We start from the raw sequence: 21822 nt of genomic DNA, 5'->3' as shown, positions 1-21822 counted from the left end.
AATACGTTTCAATCTATACAATTGACTAACAGGTAGACTGCGCTTCAAAGGCGTTGGATGGTGGCTATCAAATAGTAACAAATTGTTCTTGTCGGTAGGTTTTCTATATATAGTGGTTTTCAATTCATTCCCAGCCTTTATGATTTCTACATCAAGGAAATGTATTGATTTCACATTCGTTTCCATTGAAAAGGAAATAGATTCAACACAAGAGTTTAAGTATTGGTGGAAGTTATGGAGTGTCTCCATGTCACCAGACCACACCATAAAAATGTCGTCTATAAACCTTGAATATTGTTTAATGTATTGGTTGTACATATTATTGCCATAAATGTAATCCAATTCAAATTTGCCCATGAACAGGCACGCGTATGCGCACGCTGATGGGGATCCCATTGCAGAGCCATATAATTGTTGATAATGACTGTTTTCAAACACAAATACGTTTTTGTTGAGAATGAACTGCATCAATTCAATGATAAATTCATTCGGTGGTCTCTGCTCCACTCGCTTATCAAGAAAGTAGGCGAGTGCATCCAAGCCTAGGGCATGTGATATGTTTGTATATAAAGAAGTTACGTCGAGAGTCACCAGCCAATCGTCATTACTCACATTTTTTATGGTCTCAATTCTGATCAAAAAATCACTTGTATCCTTAACAAATGAAGGCAGTCCTTTAACTAAATCCTGGACATGGAAATCTACAAACTTCGAAATGTTCTCTGTCACAGAGCCCCGACCGGAGACAATAGGGCGCAAAGGAGGGTCGTTGGGACATTTGTGGATTTTTGGTAAGCCGTAAATAACCGGCTGAATAGGATGTTTATTAACCAAAAACTTTCCTTCTTTCTCAGTGATCCAATTGTTGGCTATACCCTTTTGGATGATGGCTCTCAGCTCATCAGTGTGGTTTTCTGTGGGGTTAAATAGCAACTTTTTGTAGTATTTCTTGTCCGTTAGCATATTTTCAATCTTATCACTGTATTTTTGTTTGTCCATTATAGTGATACCCCCGCCTTTGTCGCAAGGCTTTATAATAATGTCTTTATCTTTGGCTAGCGTGTCCAGTGCCTTCTTTTCAGATTGGGTCACATTGTGTTTCCTCTGTTTCAAAGTGTGTTTCCCGTCAAAATTAGTGTCAATCTCTTCCTCTACTAGTCTACAGAAAGTGTTAATAGAATGGTTATTAACAACAGGGCAAAACGTACTCTTAGGTTTAAACACGTCTCTATTAACTGGTAATGTTGCAGCACTTGCAATAGAAGACTCAGTACAATTAAAGAAACCTTTTAATTTGATATTTCTAAAAAATTTAAACATTTCTGTTTTCACAGTGAATGATTCAGCACTAGGTGTAGGAACAAAAGATAGTCCCTTGGACAATACCTGCGTTTCATCATCAGTGAGTACACGGGAGGATAGGTTGAATACAAGCGTCTCTGTTTGGGGGGGGATTACCAACCGCTGTGTTGGTTTCTTCGTCCCCTTCCCCCTCTTGCCCCTGCGGGGGCGCCTTCGGGTCTGTCTCTGTCCCGCTGCTGTATGCGCTCTGATGCTCTGATGGCCTGGGCTGGGGCTCTTCTGCCCCGGCCTAAAAAACGTTGAGATAGGGGGCGATATTCCTGCTGGGAAGTTTCGCTGTCGGAGGTGCTTGGCCAGTCGCTGAGTGCTGTGGCTGCTGTCGTTGTCTGTCCTTGTTGGGTTGGTCCTTGATATCTTGGTCGTGGGTGGTAGGGTGTCTGGGATAACCATGGGTATTCTTTTCCATTTTTGTAGTCGATTGTATCCCTTCTGAATTTCCAAATTTTCATATCTTGAATGTCAACCTTGAACTTGTCCACTTGGGCTTTGATTTCTTGTACTAGACTGTCCAACGCAGGTTTTTCACAGATCCTCTTGGCTTCGTCGAGGTGGCTCTCAATAGCCGTCTTCGCTGCTGGTATTTGGTCTTTTGTATGTGCGATGATGAGCAGCATTAGATCTTTTGAGCAGTGGTTTAGTATTTCACACCACTTTTTACAAAAATCTGTATTGTCTCTCCCAATTGTGGGTTCAAAGTTGCGTAGTCTCAACCCCTTTGGTATTTTACCCGCACGATAATATTCGCTGAGTGTTCTTGCGTGTAGTTCCAGGCGCACCTCCTTTTGGTACGCGTGTAGCAGGTTAGATCTTATCTCCCTCACATCAAAATGAGACGAGGCGGTTGTCAAGGTGTCATCCCCGGGGACCAAGATGTTCTCGGCCTCTTCCTGACTGTTATTCTAACAGATCTAAACCTATAATTCTAGGTAACTTCCCTTGTAGGTCCTGCACTTCTTGTGCTAATATGGTGAAAACGAACACTTTCCATGATCCACGTTCCAATAGAGAGTTTAACATCAAGTCGTTGATAACATGTAACACAACTCATGTAATATATTTGCTATACTGCCCATGCAATAAATATTACATAGGGCAAACATCCCGAAAGCTGAAAATAAGGCTGAATGAACACAGAAGCAACATTAAGAGAGCTGACGTCACATCACCCGTGGCGCGTCACTTCTGTGAACAGAACCACAAAGTTGATGATCTCATGTGCATTGGTATCGAAAAGGTATGGCTTAACCGTAGAGGTGGTAATCATGAGAAACTACTCCTACAAAGGGAATGTTATTGGATTCACCATTTAAAAACACTATTTCCCCTGGGCATGAATGAAGAATGTAACATGTCTCCTTTTTTGTGATCGGCTTGGACATATTGACACCGCCCACGTTTTGATAGTAAAAGATAACGTGGCTTTTTAGCCCTTGATACAATACTGTGTTTCAAAAATGTGGTAAATTGGATATAGACCTATACATTTCAGTCTCAAAAGAGAATTGGGCATCGTCATTTTCTCCGTTCCGCCGTTCACATGGTAGTTGCTGTTTATTGCAAGTGTATATATATTTGTTATCCTAATGATTGAAGCTGATTTATGAAAGGCAATTTGTTGCCTGATGTCCTCAGCGACATATATTAGTTTAATATGAGATGGTTTGATTATGTATTTGTGGATATTGTTAAAGAAAAATGCATGTATTTTTATTGTTTATTTAATGAAAAGCAGAGTTGACTCTATTACGCATTAACCAGTGTTAGCAATCACCATTCAGGTGCGAGTTGTCATTCTCCTCACAGGGTGATTGGCATTGATGGTGTCCATCTGGGCACTTGTCAGATTCTATAAATAGACCACAGACACCCTGCAGTATCAGATACACTGAAGAAGGCTTACAGCCGAAACGTTTGTTTCTCATCTATGCAAATGCAACAATAAAGAAAAAACAACTCTTGCCACTGTGTGCGATCCATCCTCCTCCTTCTACATGGAGATGCAGATGCCCGCCTCCTCCCACATAGGCCATGCCCCCGTCCAGCCGCCCCTCATCCGGCGGGACCCGGTCAGCTTCCCGCCCGGCTCGGTGGAGGCGTCGCAGCCTCACCTCAAGCGCCGGCGGAGGCTCACCGCGAAAGACATCGGGACGCCGGAGGCTCGGAGATTCATGATGTCTCTGAAGTCAGGTCTTCTGGCAGAAAGCACCTGGGCCTTGGACGCCATCAACATGAATGCACGACGATGACTCCAGCACCTCCACCTTTAACCTCGTCCAGCTGCCTGGCTTCCTGGAGCTGGTGGTGGAGCACCTCCGGCGGTGTCTCATCGAGATCTTCGGCATCCTGAAGGAGTACGAGGTGGGCGACCCCGGCCAGCGGACCCTCATTGACCCTAACGCTGCCGAGGATGCGGAGGACTACTTCCCCGTGCCCCCCGAGCTGCTGGAACAGCGCGACCAGCGCGACACCAACGAGGACGACCGGAACGACCAAGACGAGGCAAAGACCAATCCTCCGCTGCCGTCCACTCCTGTCAAGGAGCCCACCGCCTCCACCCCGGAGGCTGTCATCGTCCTCGCTGTTGAAAAGCCCAAACAGGCCAGCAAGTTCGATAAACTCCCCATCAAGATAGTGCGTAAGAAGAACCCCTTCCTGGGCAGCCACTCGTCCAAGCTGGGCCAGATCAGGCAGAGCTTCACCAGCGGGCTGATCCACTGGAGCATCGGCGGTGGCGACACCACAGAGCACATCCAGACCCACTTCCAGAGCCGCCGGCACCTCCACAAGGCCCGGAAACGAACGCGGGCAGCGGCGGTGGCGGACAGTGAAGGCCGCAAGAACGCCTCGAATGCACCCCAGACGGCCTCCGAGGTGACAGCGTCAACGGAAAACCCGGAGGAGGAGGAGCCAAGACGGCGAGCAGCAACCTCAAGATCCTGGAGGACGAGCCGCACACCAAGGACGAGACGCCGCTGAGCGCACTGACGGACTGGCAGGACTCGCTGGCCCGCCGCTGCGTCTGCGTGTCCAACATCGTGCGCTCGCTGTCCTTCGTGCCCGGCAACGACCAGGAGATGGCCAAGCACCCCGGGCTGCTGCTGCTGCTGGGCCGCCTGCTCCTACTGCACCACAGGCATCCCGAGTGCAAGCGGGCGCCCTACCACACCTACGAGAAGGAGGACAACGAGGAGGACGAGGGCGTGAGCTGCGAGCGCAACGGCGAGTGGTGGTGGGACTGCCTGCAGGCGCTGCGTGAGAACACGCTGGTGACGCTGGCCAACATCTCGGGCCAGCTGGACCTGGGACTCTACCCTGAGAACATCTGCCTCCCCTTGCTGGACGGCCTGCTCCACTGGGCCGTGTGCCCCTCGGCCCAGGCCCTGGACCCCTTCCCCTGCAGCGTGGGCCCCGCCGCAGGCTCCATGTTGTCCCCGTGGCGGCTGGTCCTGGAGACGCTCGCCAAGCTCTCAGTGCAGGACAACAACGTGGACCTGATCCTGGCCACGCCCCCCCACAGCCGCCTGGAAAGGCTGTACGGCGAGATGGCCGTGGTGCTGCTGGCCAACTTGGCGGCCGGCGGCGATGACGGCGTGGCGGCGCGCGCCATCGCCATGCAGAAAGCCAGCGTGGGCAACCTGCTGGGCTTCCTGGAGGACGGCCTGGCGGCGGCGCAGTTCCAGCAGGGGGCGCTAGTACTGCAAGGGCCGGAGCCAACCAGCGTGGGCATGATGCGGCGGGCGGCGCGCGCCCTGAGCGCCCTGGCCACAGTGGAGGAGAACCGCTCGGAGTTCACGCTGTACGAGTCGCGGCTGCTCGACATCGCGGTGTCGCCCCTCGTGAACCTGCTGGTGTCCCGTGTGATCTGTGACGCACTCTTCCTCATCAGCCAGTCGTGACGGCCGCTGGGGGGTTCTTTCCGTTGACCCCAACACCCTTTCTTCTCTCCCCCGGCCTCCCTCCACCCTTTCTTTCGTTTGTGTGTCTGTTGTTGGAGATCCCCCTCTGTAGATCCAACTGTGTGCTGTGAGACCCCAGACATGCGTCCGGCGTGAGTGTCAGTATCTGTCTGTCAGTCCTTGTCCCCTTTTATGGGCATTAAAGGGATTCTATTAGTGTGGTTGCCCTAACAGGGCATCATCTTGGAATCAGATGTAGAGGTCAGCTCCATATATGGAGATCTAGGTGATGATCCAGTCATCTCCATGTATACAGTAGATATCCAGGGTTTGATCTTTGATGAGGTGATGTCATGTGATTTCACAATGCCATCAACATTGTGGTGTTACAGAAGGACGTTCGGACTGACAAGATGTGCTGGTTATCATAGTTAAACTACGACCTACGGTCGCAATAATTAAGCAGCCTTTGTTCTAGCCACGTTTCACATACAGCAGGAGAAGCAGAGGGCAGAGATTATGTCTGTATGTTTCCCATCCTTTAGAAGTGACTTCCTGTCTTTTGAAGACGTTGCATGTCAGAGGACACTCACAGCTAGCTTTACATCAGCTCTGCTCTCTGCTGGGTGGAGAACATCCTTCTGGGCAACGCATAGACACACGTGCGCACAACATGCCCACAGTATGACCCTACAGCGGAGTTCATCCCTGGACATCACATATAGTCCAGTAATTTTAGGCCAAAATTAGGCTAAACCTAAAACAAATTGCAATAGTAGCAAACTCAACTGATTTTGTATCCTCAATATGTCCTTAGAGAGAGATAAAAAGTCCCAAGGAATCCCATCAGGGGAAAGTTTTGAAAACGACCTACCTACCTTCACTTACTATACACTACACTATAACGGAAAATATGACTCCCAAGAAATCTGCTTTAAGTGGGATGTGAGGGGTCAAACTAGGGGTTTTTAATTATTCTGAATCCATTGCAAGCATTTGTTTTGCACGAAAAACATTCCTTGGGCAAGAAATGGCCCCTCAAAACGATGGTTTAGTGATGAGTCATCAATTTTCCTGTCTTTTGGGGTCCGTTTTTAGCCCAAGGAATGTTTTTCGTGCAAAACAAATGCTTGCAATGTATTCAGAATAATTAAAAACCCCTAGTTTGACCCCTCACATCCCACTTAAAGCAGATTTTTTGGGAGTCATATTTTCCGTTATAGTGTAGTGTATAGTAAGTGAAGGTAGGTAGGTCGTTTTCAAAACTTTCCCCTGATGGGATTCCTTGGGACTTTTTTTCCCTCACTAAGGACATAATGAGGATACAGAATCAGTTGAGTTTGTTTTAGGTTTTTTCATATAATGACTGGACTAATAGGCCTGTGCCTCCGTGGATGCATGCACATAACTGGCTGAACCATGGCAGATTTGATCAGGCACGTGCACACATAGACATATAAATAGCTGACCTCCAACCTCCGAACTTGGAGGTCTGCTATTTTCCAATATTTTCACCAAAAGGCCTTTTCAGAAATGTCAGCCCTTTCCCATCTAAAATGTTCTGCTTCTGCACGTACCTGGATTTGATCATCATGAATAAATACATCACAAATGGAGAGCCTTGTGATTACAATGTGTCATACCAAAGAGTTTGATCAGTTAGACCAGTTGTTTTCCAACCTTTTTCGCATTAAGGTCGATTATTTATTCTGCATTTGAGCCACGGACCACCATTCGATGAGATTTAGCCTCTCAGACCCACTACGTAGAATATTTTGTCATTGTCGGATACGATTTTGTCCACAATTCCATGCTGTATTGATGTTGGCACCATAGGAGAGATAACGGGCAAACGTTGATCAAAATAACAATTCTTCAATTCCAGGGACTTTGTGGGTTCCTTTATGGGGGTCTAAATTGACCTCTGTAACTCTAACAGTGTACAAATGTTACTTTTAACTTGCTCTGAAGAAGGCTTTGTGCCGAAACGCGTTAGCGTTCAGGTTAAAATGGAACACTGCAACTGTCTTGCATCTTCATTTTGGTGTGCTGCTTTTTCCACTTCTGTGTGAGCTGAGCACCCACTGCCTAAATCAGTGGCAGCGATCAGAGGAAGCGCACCTGCTCTCCTCTCCTTGTCATTTGCACGCTGTCAGAGTTAAAGGGGAAGACCACCCATTTTCAATATTGAACTATGTCATTAATATACCTTAGAGGAGTTGTGTGGAAATAGAAAAAAAGTTCCCCCTCTTCTGTGTTGCCTAGAATACAATGTGTGATGTCATTAAGTTGTAATTTACAATACAAACCCCAAAATCAATCCTCCAGTTCTAGGCAACACAGAAGGGGGGAACTTTTTTTCTATTTCCACACAACTCCTCTAAGGTATATTAATGACATAGTTCAATATTGAAAATGGGTGGTCTTCCCCTTTAAGGGCAGGCCTTGAAATGTAAAAGTTTGAGAAACACTGGTGTAAAAAAAATTGTAAAGTATTAAAGTAGATGCTATACAATAATTTTATGCTTGAGAGCCTAAAATGCAACCAACTGGAATTTGGATACCAACTCTCCATCATTTAGGACCACTGGTGGTCCCCGGACCACTGGTTGAAAACCACTGAGCTAGACAGATATCCTCAGCATCCAGTGTCCCCCGCCCAGGTACAGTACCACAACCCAGTGGTTCTCAACCCCCGGGGGGGGGGTCCCCAAATTACATTGTTTTCTCTCTCAGCAGTAAACAAACCAACATAACGTTTAAGTGTATAGAGGGTATCTGCACTGCACATTTCTAATGTGACATTTTAGGGACTTTTTAATACTTAAAATGACAAATTAAACATTGGCCAAATCGTCAAATATTAGAGGCAGAAACTGTGAAAATAGCCGATCTACATGCTCACAAAATGCCTCCGCCTTTCAGACGAAAAGTTTGGTGGTCGGAGACAGTATGGACAGGCCTTTATAAGTTAAGACATAAGAGCTGCTGGAGAGATTTCCTATACTAAATGCGTTACTGTTTCCATAGTTGTTTTCTTGACCACAATGATAAGGATGTCACTTAGATGCATGCATGAATGGTGTTTACTGTAGATGCTAGGTTCATTGTATACCTCGTATCCTATATAGTTTCATTGTACAGATTGTTATTTCAATAGTATATTGTTTTGACTTGGTTTACCTGGGATCCATAGTATCTTGAGGCTCCATACTGTCTCTCTGCATTCTATGTACAGTATGTGATTACCATGCTTTTAAATCACTCAGAATAAGCACACTTATTTTAAGCACATAAGCTCACATGCACGCATGCATGCACACAACCTACATCTACACCTACTGTACACACACTTGCACGCATGCACACACAGCAATACAAATAAGTGAATAACACACACATTGTCCACAATAGAGGCATGTTTATTTGGCTTTCCAGTTTATTTTGCATGCCATGAATGAAGGACAGGCCAGAACAAACATGGCCGGGGGTTAGGAGTGGTGTGCCAGCCTTATGCCATTTTATAACAATTTCCTCAGAGGATGTCTTAGTCCAAACACACACACAAGCGCTCGTTTAGCTCCCTTCATTTAAGCCATTCTGCCTGCCAGGTCTGTTATGATCTTTATTGTTGAGTCGATTGTCTCGGCTCGTGGAAATAAAACACAAAAAGTAAAACAAGCATCATTTCATAACGTTATTTAATAACAGGCTTTATGTAACTCTCTCTGGTAGGTACTGTATTTAAACGTAAAGACAGTGAGGTCTACAGTGGGGAGCACAGTTTGATTCTGCAAACTTGGCTGAAGCAGTTGAGTGTATCATTGAGATAAAGTGCAGCATCTCTGTGTAATGTGGGATCTTTATGTGAAAAGTTGCACAATTCTCTCTCACACTATTAATCCATGTCATTTAAGAAAATTAATTCATCATACCGTCTGTCATGCTGTAATGGCTGTCATGCACACAATACCGTTTTCATTCCCATCATTTAGGTGATGAAAGCTATAGCTGTGACATTCCTTGTTATATCGCCGCTGTCAGGCTAGGTAAACTTGTATCTCCGTTGAAAATTTGTATTGTTGTTGTCGCACACAAGTTGGGAAAATAGCAAATCTACACCTCACAACCTGTCACATGAAGACGTGACACATTGTAGTCTACATCTGCTTCTTTCTTTTTTTTTTTACTTTTATAATTTCGGACAATTTCAACTAATGGTTTTAACTATAAAACGTCATGTCCAAAATAGGGATGCCAGATACTGTAGTTAGTGGCAGGGGCGTGCACAGACATTTTGAAGGGGGGGTGCTCAAGTGAAAAAAAGGGCACCTTGTGCAGCGCGTGGAACCGTCGACTGCCAGTAGTTAGGGATGGGAAGTGTTGCATTGGTGATTCAATGTTTGGGGGACGTGATTTGAATGATGTCACGTGGACGGCGCTTACACATACATTACAGGAGTTAACAGGTACAGACAATGGTCTATTGATATGCATACATGCCCTGCTGTGACATATCTAGGCTATATCTATTGATATGCATGCATCAATTAAATGTGTATTTGGCTGCGGACCCCTATCTCAAAATATTTTGTTCCAGGGACCCCCAGAAGCAAATACTTTAGTTAATTTGGGTCTTGCCTCAAGCTAGATGCAGAATAGATACATGCTGTTTTGATTACAGATAGCCTACACATGTGGCAAGATTCCAGAGCATTTTGGGGCATAAATATATTAGAACCTTTTAATCCAGAATTGACCAATGTCACCATGGTCCATGCACACTGCACAAAACAACAAAACAAACACTGTACAAAAACATGGGGTCTGTCTGGGGGGCGTCCCAGATGAGTAAAGACCCCATCCAAAAGTAAAACAGGTTATTCTGTCTGCTTTCAAATTGTAGTAAATGAACTCAGGTTGTTTTAAAACCTACAAAACAACTCTAATATTATGAAAATCGGACATTAACTGGCTGGTGTACTGTTCTGGGAGGTCCCAAAATAGATAACCCCCAGGGGCGGGGGTCTAGAACATTTTACACCCATCATTTACTCATTTGATTCCTTGACCCAGAACACATAGGATTGGCATGTTTAATTACATTTCTAGGTTGTCTAGAAGCCAAGATAGCACAAATTATGTATTTTATGTCGGCCATTTTGCATTTGGATTTTTGGATTCCCCATGCTCTGAAGATCCCAAAAATGTATAGTTTTACTAATCTTCAAAACTTTTGAACAAAAGTACACAGTGAACCTGACTAAAAAAGGGCACTTTGATCCAGGAAGGCAAAAGGGCAGGTGCTCTGGCACCCCCTAGTGTCTACCTGTGCACGTCCCTGGTTAGTGGTATATGTATACTGTGGTGTGATGTATTTATGTAAGCATGGAAGCATGATTCTATATTTCTATTCAGACAGTAGCCTATTGATGAATACAGCTGTCAAAATCTAGATCACGCTAACTTCTAATTTCTAAATTGCCTAACATTGCCTTGCATTGTGTTAACTAGAAGCTGGGCCGCCCTTCGGGCGGCCCAGCGTCTAGTCGGCGACCTGGCCAACTCGGAACAATGTAAATAGGGAATGAATGCCCCGCCCTTTAATGCAAACCCCATTATACCTGTTTTCATAGGACCCGTTTTGACCATTTGTCTGCCTGTGTCCATTTATGCCCATATATGGAGATATCTGTATCTGTCTGTCTGTCGGTGTCCATTTTATGTCCATATATGTAGATCACTGCAGTTATAGTTCTGGGTCCATTTTATGCCCATATATGCCCATATATGGAGATATCTGTCTATCTGCGTCCATTTTATGCCCATATATGGAGATCTCTGTATCTGTCTGTCTGTGTCCCTTTTATGCCCGTATATGGAGATCTTTGTGATTCTGCATCCATTGTATGCCCATATATGCCATATATGGAGATATATGTTTATCTGCGTTCATTTTATGCCCATATATGAGATTTCTGTCGCTTTTTCAAACAGATGGTCAAAACGGGTCCTATGACAACAGGTATAATGGGGTTTGCATTAAAGGGGGAACCGGCACTGTGTCTGCAACACAGTCGGAGGCACATATACAGAGATCTCCATAATGGGAATAAAGGGACACAGACAAACAGATGGAGGAGGAGACAAACTTAATGCAAACCCCATTATACCTGTTGTCATAGGACCCGTTTTGACCATCTGTTTGCCTGTGTCCATTTATGCCCATATATGGAGATATCTGTATCTGTCTGTCTGCGTCCACTTTATGCCCATATATGGAGATCTTTGACCATCTGTTTGCCTGTGTCCATTTATGCCCATATATGGAGATATCTGTATTTGTCTGTCTGCATCCATTTTATGCCCATATATGGAGATCTATGCAGACACAGTGCCAGTTCCGGAAAATCCTGATGTCAGACATCAGAATCCGAACCTTTCGTGCTGGTTCCAGAAAATCGTGTATCGGGTCGGGTCGAGGCCGAGCACTGCACTACCTGCTGCGGTGGGGAACGCACGTGCTGAATTTGAAATAGGGAATGAATGCCCCACCCTTTAATGCAAACCCCATGAATGCCCCACCCTTTAATGCAAACCCCAATATACCTGTTGTCATAGGATCCGTTTTGACCATCTGTTTGTCTTTGTCCACTTATGCCCATATATGAAGATCTCTGCACACACAGTACCGGTTGCAGAAAACTCTGATGTCAGACTTTATGCCCATATCTGGAGAACGCGCGTGCCGGTGGGAAGAAGGGTTCTCGAGATACGCGGATTACATACATACATACACATTAACAGAGATTTTGTGTTGACTCATGTGGCGTACGTGATGTCAGAGCCTTTTATGAAGTGATGTCACAATGACTCAGCGCTTGCGCCGATTTCCTCCGGAACAGCCTGATGTCAACAATCAGCTCCGCATAAGGAGATTCCGAACGTTTCGCGCCGGTTTCGGAAAACCGCGAGTCGGGTCGGGTCGAGGCCCGGCACTGCACTCCGCGCGGCGGCGGGGAACGCGCGTGCCGAATCTGAAGCCGGTGGGACGAACGGTTCTCGAGATACGCGGATTACAAACAAACAAACAGACAGACAGACAGAGATTTGTCGCATTTATAGATAGATAACACTGACAGCAGATTTTCCTTTTTTTGTATAAAACTACAAGTTTTGTCTTCTATTTAGTTTTTTGTATGATTCATATTTTACTTTAACCAACTTTAACTTTAGCTCAACCTACTTTGGGCAAGTCATTAAAGGAGAAAATAAAATAAAAATAAAAAAGTCCCCAATATTAATAATATTCCCAAAATAGTTAAATATCCCATCTACAATCTCACAGAAGGATGTGACATGTGAGCTTGTAGATGGGCTATTTTTTTAAGAGGTCTTAAGTGGTTTTAATTTCCTGTGTTGCCCTGTGAAGTGTTATTTTGATAAATGTGCTTTATAAACAGCTTTGATTGGCCGCGTGCGTGCATGCGTGCTAGTGCGTGCGTGCATGTGTGTGTGTGTGTGTGTGTGTGTGTGTGTGTTGGTACGTGACTGCTGTGTCTGAGGCTCATTCAGGGACTTCTGCTATTTATTTTGTTTAGTCTTTTTTGCCCTCCCTGACGACAGCCTCTCTCCTCACGCACGCACACAGCCACACACGCACACACACACACACACACACACACACACACACACACACACACACACACACACACACACACACACACACACACACACACACACACACACACGCACGAACTAGCACACACACACCATAGGCTAGGGGCTGCTGGGTACACATGAGGTAGTGTGCTGACGTTAGGGCTGAAATGTCAACATACGCTAATGTAGTAGCAGTTACAGTATATGTCAACAATGTTTGACCTAGACTAGAGTTCTCAAATTCTGCCCAAACTCGACCACACCCGACACGACCCGACATGTAGGGCCGGGTAGGGCCTAAAATGTATGCTAATTAGTCTGGCCGGGTATTATTTTATTACTTTTACTCTGTGATAGAGTTCTCAGATTCTTCCCAAAACCCGACCCTACCTGACCCGCCCCAACGTTTTAGGGTAGGGCTTAAATGTATGCTAAATTGTCGGCATTATGTCATAGACCCACAGGGAAGCCACGCCATTATTAGGGAATGTCAGAGTGTCCAGAGTAGACCTCTAGACCTGCTGTATAAACAGAGATGCTACCTTTAAACGTATGTTAAATCTGAAGCTTTTTATTTTATACCATTTAAATAGTTTTAAGAAAAAATGCTGCTATTTGTTCCAAAGATTGCTGCTATATGTTTTAAAAAGCTTGTACCGGTATGTGTGTAAAAACACAATGTGACATAGCACTATACACAATGCTGTACCCCCTCCTCCAACTGTATATACTTTACCCATTTTCAGCTGTTTTCTATTTTGTATTTATCATGTTTTGACACTTCTCATGCCAAGCTCCTTTGAATTGAATTGAATTGAATTGAATTGAATTGCATTGTGAATCAGCTATTTTCACTATTTGTCTAGTCAAGTATAGGGATTAATTGGTTAAGAAAATAGACCCCTGCCCTGTTGTTGTTAATTATTAATATTAATATTTTTACAAACGGAATCCAGAGTCTAGATCATATAGGCCTGTATTTGCCATGTCAACCAATTCTTGGTACTGTAGGTCCTGCATTTCCAGTGGTCATCAACATGTGTCTTGGCAAATGTGAGATTTTCTTTACACATCATTATAACGTTCTTATTTTCATCATAATGCTGAATTACTAAATGCCAAGTCTCCAGGTTTTCTTCAGAATATGTATATGACACTCTACTGGTGTAATACCACTATAGTGGTTCTCTTTCGTTTTATTTGCAAGGACCCCCTTCAATTGTACAACTGAACACTCTCAGAGTTACAGAGTCAAACTTGTCATGGTAATTCAGGGCTAGCTCGTTGTGTTTAATATTATTGTCCACTCATTTTGTACTGTATGTCCGTGGCAAAACCTTCATGTTGAAAAAATGTGTCCACCCCAAGCCAGCATGGTGATGATCCCTGGGCATGTCTCCTTTACAATAGCCCTCAACAACAAAGCATTCTGGTCTCATGTTGGTTCCAAGAGAATGTTTATTTTGAATGCAGTAGTTATCAATACATCTGCAATGTTCTTCCCCTAGCTTTACATTACAGGGAGAAAAAGAAAATCCCTGGATTCGAAAGGGGCCAAGAAAATGTCCAAGTCAATAATTATGTCAAAGTGAGTTCAAGGGAAGGCACGCACATCCCAAAAAACAGTTTCAGGTGCTGGAAAAAATACGTACATAGGAATTGGAAGAAGTCTGCACACTGAGTCGGACAAGATAAGGCATGGAGTCATGGACATCTTATCTTCAATAAAATAATTATTCCTGGGAGCAACGACTCATTGTGCGGACTTCCTCCTCTTCCTAAATATGTCAACGTGAACAGGAACTTGGGCACTGCCTATAAAAACATTATCTCCAATTGTCAAATGAGAACTAAGAACAATATGTGCTCTTTCTGGATTGAACAGATGCGTATGGAGATTACTTTCTGTCAGGAGGCTTTTGTGTTTCTGTGTGTCCTGTATGCATGGGCACATGCACATACTGTAAGAAGCAACGAGTACCCACCTGCCCAATTGCCTTTATAGGACGAAGTGGTATATTTTATGTTTGTCTTATCTAGTTTATGCCAAGATCTAGGCCAGATGTAGGCCATATCTAGGCCAGATGTAGGCCATGCTTCATTCAGAGCCCGGACGATTTTTTGGGGGACCGGACAAAGCCAGATGTTGGAGACATACATGCACTTGTCCTTCCATGACTCAATATGACAGTGGGTTGCAGCCTTGCCTTCTCTTTGGGTGGGGCGTGACTGTGTGTGCGCCGCGCGTATTGGTGGCTGACGTCTGGGGGGCACTGAGGTATGGGTGGGTGTGTAAGCGTGTAGTGCAGGGTTCTTAAACGTTTTCAGGCCAAGGACCCCTTAGCTGAGAGAGAGATGAAGCAGGAACCCCCAATACATATTGTATAACATTGTGTTGCAGATTAAAAAAGTTCATAGATTTCATAGACAGCTTAGACTTGTTTGACAGCATCATCATCGGTGTACTGTATGTTGGATTTATGTGTATTTTCTGACATTTAAAGGAGTAGTTCACCCCCAAAATGGCTTTTTTTTCTATTGATTACTCACACCATGGAGAGTAGAGTTCAATAATATTTTTAGTTTTTTGTCACATTCCTAAGACAATAATGTGATAACAATATATTTACCCCCATTGATTCCGGATGGGGACCTGTTTCGAAACGGTTCCCCATCCGGAATCAATGGGGGTAAATTTACTCGAATCAAATTTTTGTCTTAGGAATGTGACAAAAAACTAAACATATTATTGAACTCTATTCTCCATGGCATGACTAATCAATAAATAAAAAGTCATTTTGGGGGTGAACTACTCCTTTAACCACTTGAACTGTCAATACTTAGTCAGCTCTTCTTTTCCCTCTACACAAAACCTCTTTGCCAAAAATAGTGCGAGGTGTTGTGTCGTGAGCTTGTAGATCTGCTATTTTTTGGCTGATGTTCCACTCGGAATAGGGATGCTAGGGAAGACATGATCCTATCGCACAAAGATTTGGCGGCCCCCTGTAGTAACTCTGAGAACCCCCTAGGGGTCCCGGACCCCCTGTTGAAGACCCATGGTTTAGTCCATGATTCAGTACATCACCATGAGTTATACAATACTCCAATAGGGAGGAGGCATACAGTAACCTTTTCAGTTATAATTCTTTCCCCAAATAGCAAAAATAGCAGATCTACAAGCTCTACAAACACTGTATTTATAAACATCTGGATTATTTTGCTAATTGTTGTACGATGAATAATATATAGCACTAATGTGGTCTACAGTATGTCACACTATCCAGGATGCATCCCTAGCATAGGCCTCTGTGCGTATGTGCTTGTGTGCTTGCATGTATGTGCGTGCGTGTGTGTGTACATACGTGTGTGTGTATTTTCTAGACATAATAAGGAGCAGAGGATGTGTCCATGATCCAGACTTTAAAGGAATATCTTCCACCCATCTCACTGGTCCATCCTGGGGGACATGATATACACCCATGCTGCACAGGTTGCGTCATGCTGGTTCTTGGGGTTTTACTTCCTGCTTTCACAGAAAAAAGGGAGCCGAGGATGGGAAGCTAGGAGGAGGAGGAAGGGATGGAGGAGATGGAGAGAGATATAGAGAAAGATGAGATTTGACATGTGTGTCCTCTTTGACTGAGTGACAGAAACAGAGAGAGGAAAGGGTTTCATGAACTATCGTCAGTGTCATCCACTTCAATCCTGTACATTCATCAGTGGCTAAATTAAATCAATTCAGATCTATGTTAGTGATTATCATTAGGCTACTCATAGTAGGAACAGTAGCAGAAGTAGTGGTAGTCCTAGAATTGAGACCAGAGAGGCGACATGTCAGTTAGAATCTCACTTCCGGGTGCCAGAGAGGGTCGAGGCTGTCTTGGAATCAGAAGATCACTGATTTGCCTCTCAAGGCAGCCTATAAGTCCTTGAGCAAGACACTTAACCCCTACCTGCTACCCAGTGTGCTCAACATGACCACGTGGTCTCCCGTGTTGGAAGGGATGTAAAGTCACAACATCTTATCCACTAGCCTAAAGCTAGAGGAATTCCCCCTTGATATTAGATAGGTTTGGGGTTCAGTGTCTTGCTCAAGGACACATCGATACAAACTCAGGGGTAGCTGGTTATACAATTTAAATATTTCTTGTGGGAAAGTTGAGGCTGTGTTAAGATGGCCTAGCTGCTGACAGGCAGGCCAGGCACTGTGCACAATGCATTTGTCGCTGATTGCTCTACCGGTTTGTGAGATTATTTCAGGACAAACATACAATACAGACACACAGACCGACCCTCTTATAGATGGACAGCTTCCTGTAGAGTCACATCATGAAATCACTTAAACTAAAAACATATTTGTTATGTGTCATGTAGTCTCGCGTAGCCAGACAACTATTCCACAATCTCTGAATGCTATGGAACTGGAACGGCGATTAATGGATGCTGAAAATGGATGTGGGGAGGAGGCTTCACTCCCGCTTTAACCGGGTACTCATCATATAAGAACTTCCATCCCCCTGGCTGACGGGAGCATTTGCAAATGCGTGAGTCAACAGTCTGGCCATGCGAGACTATGTGTCATGTGCCATAGGTCGTACAAGGTTAATGGTACTGCATCATTATTCCAGGTCATGTTCATACTAAATAAAAACAAAACAAAAAAATTAAACAGAGTTGAGGATGTTTACATGTTGTAAATCTCTTATCTGTAGATGGTCTACAGTGGGCTATATGATCCTGGGGATGATTGGAGAGGGCTGAACATAATCTATGAGTGTCATCGTACACGGGCCATTAGGATACGCAAACTGCTCTGAATGACTGGCTAATGTGACAAGGTAGAATGACAGAGAAGGAGGATACAGCCTATTAAGAGCAACAGCCGAGTACTGCACTGTTATACTGTAGTTAACACATGGGAATACATACAGTCATTGAAGGACATACACACCCAGCCATGTACAACTGTTAACTGCTTAGATGCTCCTGAAAGACCCTGAGAATTACTGTAACTACCTCACTCAACGGCAGAGTGCTAATGACTGTGAGTGGGCATGTAAGCATGTGTCGTTGACCCAACATAAACTGGTCAGGATTAGGATATTATCTGAAGTTCTCTGAGAAGGTGAAATGTTGAAGGAGAGGAAACTCCAGCTGGCCTCAGCAGATAGGGGAGAGGGAAGAGCGTCAGTGCGTTCCTATTAACTCTCCCCACGCTTTGAACGATAACGCTCGCCCCATTTTTTACAGAACCTCGATGCCAATACGGCGCTCGTTCGGTTCGTTCGTCTGATGACTGTAAGCTGATGAGGGGTCGCGCGGCCGTTTACTGTAAACACATTTTCCGCTGTGATGGTGTAAAAAATCCATTATGCGTTAGATCAACGGAGAACAATTCACTTCCTTGTTGATTTCCTCTGGCCCGGAGGCTCTGTAGCCAGTGACTGCTCTGAATGTACGGCAACACATAGCAGGACAATTCACATTCATTCTCGCATGAGGCCGCCCTCTGCTGCCTGGCAGACCAAAGTGCACTATTGCACAACCAAAAAAAAAAAAAAAAAAAAAAAAAATGTCTGTCTGTCTATCTACTATAACGTCGCAAAGGTAAGCCGCTTTTTGATGGCGCCAGACCCAATAAATAAATAAATAATCTGGCAGTAGGAGAGTTAAAGGTGGTGTATACACTAAGTGATATTTTTGGGTTTGTTCAGTAACAGGGACAGGGACGTGCTGGCCATTGGGAAAAGCGGGACAACTCCCGAACGGCCGGTTCATTCCCGGCCGGTCCAGGCCGGCCATTAGGAAAAGAAGTTTAAAAAATGTCGGCCTTCGTTCCATTTTGGGGGCTGTGCGGCCAACAAAGTAAATCGTCACTGTCGGGCAGAAACTTCGTATCTCCAAGTTTCAAATGTATACATTTTTTCGCAAAGCAAAGCCCTGCTTCATCATACAAGGCCGTTGCACAAAAGTAGTGAAAACAGCAGATCTACAAGCACACAACGCCTCGCACCGCGAGGCGTTGTGTGCTTGTAGATCGGCTGTTTTCACTAGTTTAAATCATTTTTAAAATGATAAATACAAAACAAACGGTTTTGGACATATAAGGTTTCCACCCGACAACGACGAAATATAACAACAACAAAAAAGATGAGGGCCTCTCCAACTCTTTTTCCCGGGCTGAATCAGGGGCCCAGCACGTCCCTGAACAGGGATCTTCCTACAGGTGGGTCACCACGTTCAACCAAACAGGAAAGAGTACAGACAGATTTAAAGTATTATTAACAAGCTGTTTAAAACGATCAATTATTTGAAATACAATTCTCCAATTTTAAAACACATAGTAGACAGTTCTGCTTGTGTTAGCCATATATTAGTAAAGAAAGGCAGTGCCCAGATCAGATTTAACAGTTGTGGGAATGTTTAAAACCAAGTAATCTTGTGAACGGGTATTGGCGATTATAATAATAGTCAATAAAGGGCCATTTATAGTTAAGTATGGTTGATTTTGTGTACGTTTTGGGTGAGGAACTACGTACGGTTACTGCGTCGCCATTCATAGTAGACATGCACGTTATTTATGTGCCGACCCGCTCTCCGCTCCAATTCTGCTCCGGTTTGCGTCCGCGCGCCACATGAAGGTGGTTCTCACACGTGTAAAAACCGAAGCATTTAGCCAAAATATGTAGAACCACAGATTTCTGACCCGCCGTGATGTTTGGTACAGTATAAATACGTGGTAACAGTCTGGACTGGATCTGCTGCCGGCAACATTATTATCGCGGTAAATGCAACTCCGTGAGGGTACACATTTAATCACATGGATGCGGACCCGGAGTAGGCTAATTATAACAAAACACACGTACACACAACCGCTCATATATTGAACATAATTCCCAACCCCAAGTAATAAATGAGCCGCATCATCAACTCTTCTTGTGACTTGTGTGCCTCGCTGTCTGTGCTCAGCTGATGACTGTTGATGCGTGATGAGTGAGTCGAGGCGTCCTCTTCAAGTGGTTGTGTAACGACCTTTTTTCCGTTTCATGATAAAATATATTTATTATTGGGACACACAGTTTGAGAACCGCTGTTAGAGCAGAGTGTGAGCTGTGTGTGTGTGTGTGTGTGTGTGTGTGTGTGTGTGTGTGTGTGTGTGTGTGTGTGTGTGTGTGTGTGTGTGTGTGTGTGTGTCAAGCCGTCCTGTTGCGAGTTGCGACGTTCCTTTTTTTTTTTTTTTACCGTTTCTTGATACAATATATTTATCATTGGGACACATAGTTTGAGAACCGCTGTCATAGAGCAGAGGAAAAGTAATTTTCCTCACTACTGCACCTATGTTTGACAACGGTGGCCGTGGGTACTTCTTGCTACGGATACATCTTCAGTCCGTTCAGTCCGTTCAGTTGGGTGCTGTCCGTAAGGGTCCGTATACGGAGATAAATCATCCGGAGTGTTACGTACTGGGAGTCAAACCGGACCAAACGGAGTTCTCTCCCCCTCCGTTTCTTGTGTATTCCTGCGGTCCTTATGTACGACTATGCATGGTACTTAAGCTGTTAAGATACTCAGGCAATTTCTTAAGTAAGGCTTTGTAGAAAAAACAGTGCAGTTCTGCTTCCTACTCATGGCCTATGATGGCCAACCGAGACTCTTCCAACAGAAGTCCCACTCCCATCCTAAAGGGCCATTTATAGTTACGTATGGTTGATTTTGTGTACGTTTTGGGTGAGGAACTACGTACGGTAACTGCGTTGCCATTCATAGTAGACATGCACGTTATTTATGTGCCGACCCGCTCTCCGCTCCAATTCTGCTCCCGTTTGCGTCCGCGCGCCACATGAAGGTGGTTCTCACACGTGTAAAAACCGAAGCATTTAGCCAAAATATGTAGAACCACAGATTTTTGACCCGCCGTGATGTTTGATACAGTATAAATACGTGGTAACAGTCTGGACTGGATTCATTATCGCGGTAAATGCAACTCCGCGAGGGTACAAATTTAACCACATGGATGCGGACCCGGAGTAGGCTAATTATAACAAAACACACGTACACACCCGCTCATATATTGAACATAATTCCCAAGTAATAAATGAGCCGCATCATCATCTCTTCTTGTGACTTGTGTGCCTCCTGTCTGTGCTCAGCTGATGACTGTTGATGCGTGATGAGTGAGGAGTCGAGGCGTCCTCTTCAAGTGGTTGTGTAACGACCTTTTTTTCCGTTTCTTGATAAAATATATTTATTATTGGGACACACAGTTTGAGAACCGCTGTTAGAGCAGAGTATTAACCGAAGCATTTTTAGCCAAAATATGCAGTCAAACCGGACCAAACGGAGTAAAGTTCTCTCCCCCTCCGTTTCTTGTGTATTCCTGCGGTCCTTAAGTACTACTATGCATGGTACTTAAGTGGTTATCTTACTGATGATCAATTCAGTTTAATTTCAATTCTAAGGAGCTTTATTGGCATGAGAAAACATACGTTTACATAATTGCCAAAGCAAGTGTCAAAATATTATAAAAGCAGTTGAAAATTGGGAAAGTAGTCGTATATACAGTTGGAGGGGGTACAGCATTATGTAAACAGAGCTATCTCACATGTTGTCGTTATATACCAGTACGTATGTCTTATAGGCTATACAGGGTATAAAGCTTTTTGAGGCAAATAGCAGCATGTTTTGCAGTCATTTGGAACAAATAGCAGCCTTTTATTTTGACATGTTTTTTTCCCATGATTTTCCCATCATTAATAAGAGCATGCGTTTAAGTTTATGGATACGGTAAAGAAAAAAATGATTGTATTCATGCATCATGCTAGAAAGCGGTTATCTTTGGGTACAGTGAGTGCATGGGTTTGTTGTGGCTGCTAGGGCGGATAGCCAGTGAAATTGCTTGATC

General features: G+C 44.3%; 1 protein-coding gene across 1 annotated transcript; it reads left to right on the top strand.

Moving 5' to 3' along the window:
* Window positions 1-3353: 3353 nt before the first annotated feature.
* Window positions 3354-5258, top strand: LOC308296956 (AT-rich interactive domain-containing protein 1A-like; the record flags this gene model as incomplete). Its single annotated transcript, XM_080740316.1, is given in 3 exon segments — window positions 3354-3593; window positions 3595-4186; window positions 4222-5258. Coding segments are annotated over 3 exon segments (1869 nt in total).
* Window positions 5259-21822: the final 16564 nt, after the last annotated feature.

Source organism: Nannobrachium achirus (assembly GCF_963921795.1).
Source record: "Nannobrachium achirus genome assembly, chromosome: 2".
In the NCBI taxonomy this organism is placed as follows: Eukaryota; Metazoa; Chordata; class Actinopteri; order Myctophiformes; family Myctophidae; genus Nannobrachium; species Nannobrachium achirus.
This window is presented reverse-complemented; position numbering and strand designations above follow the sequence as displayed.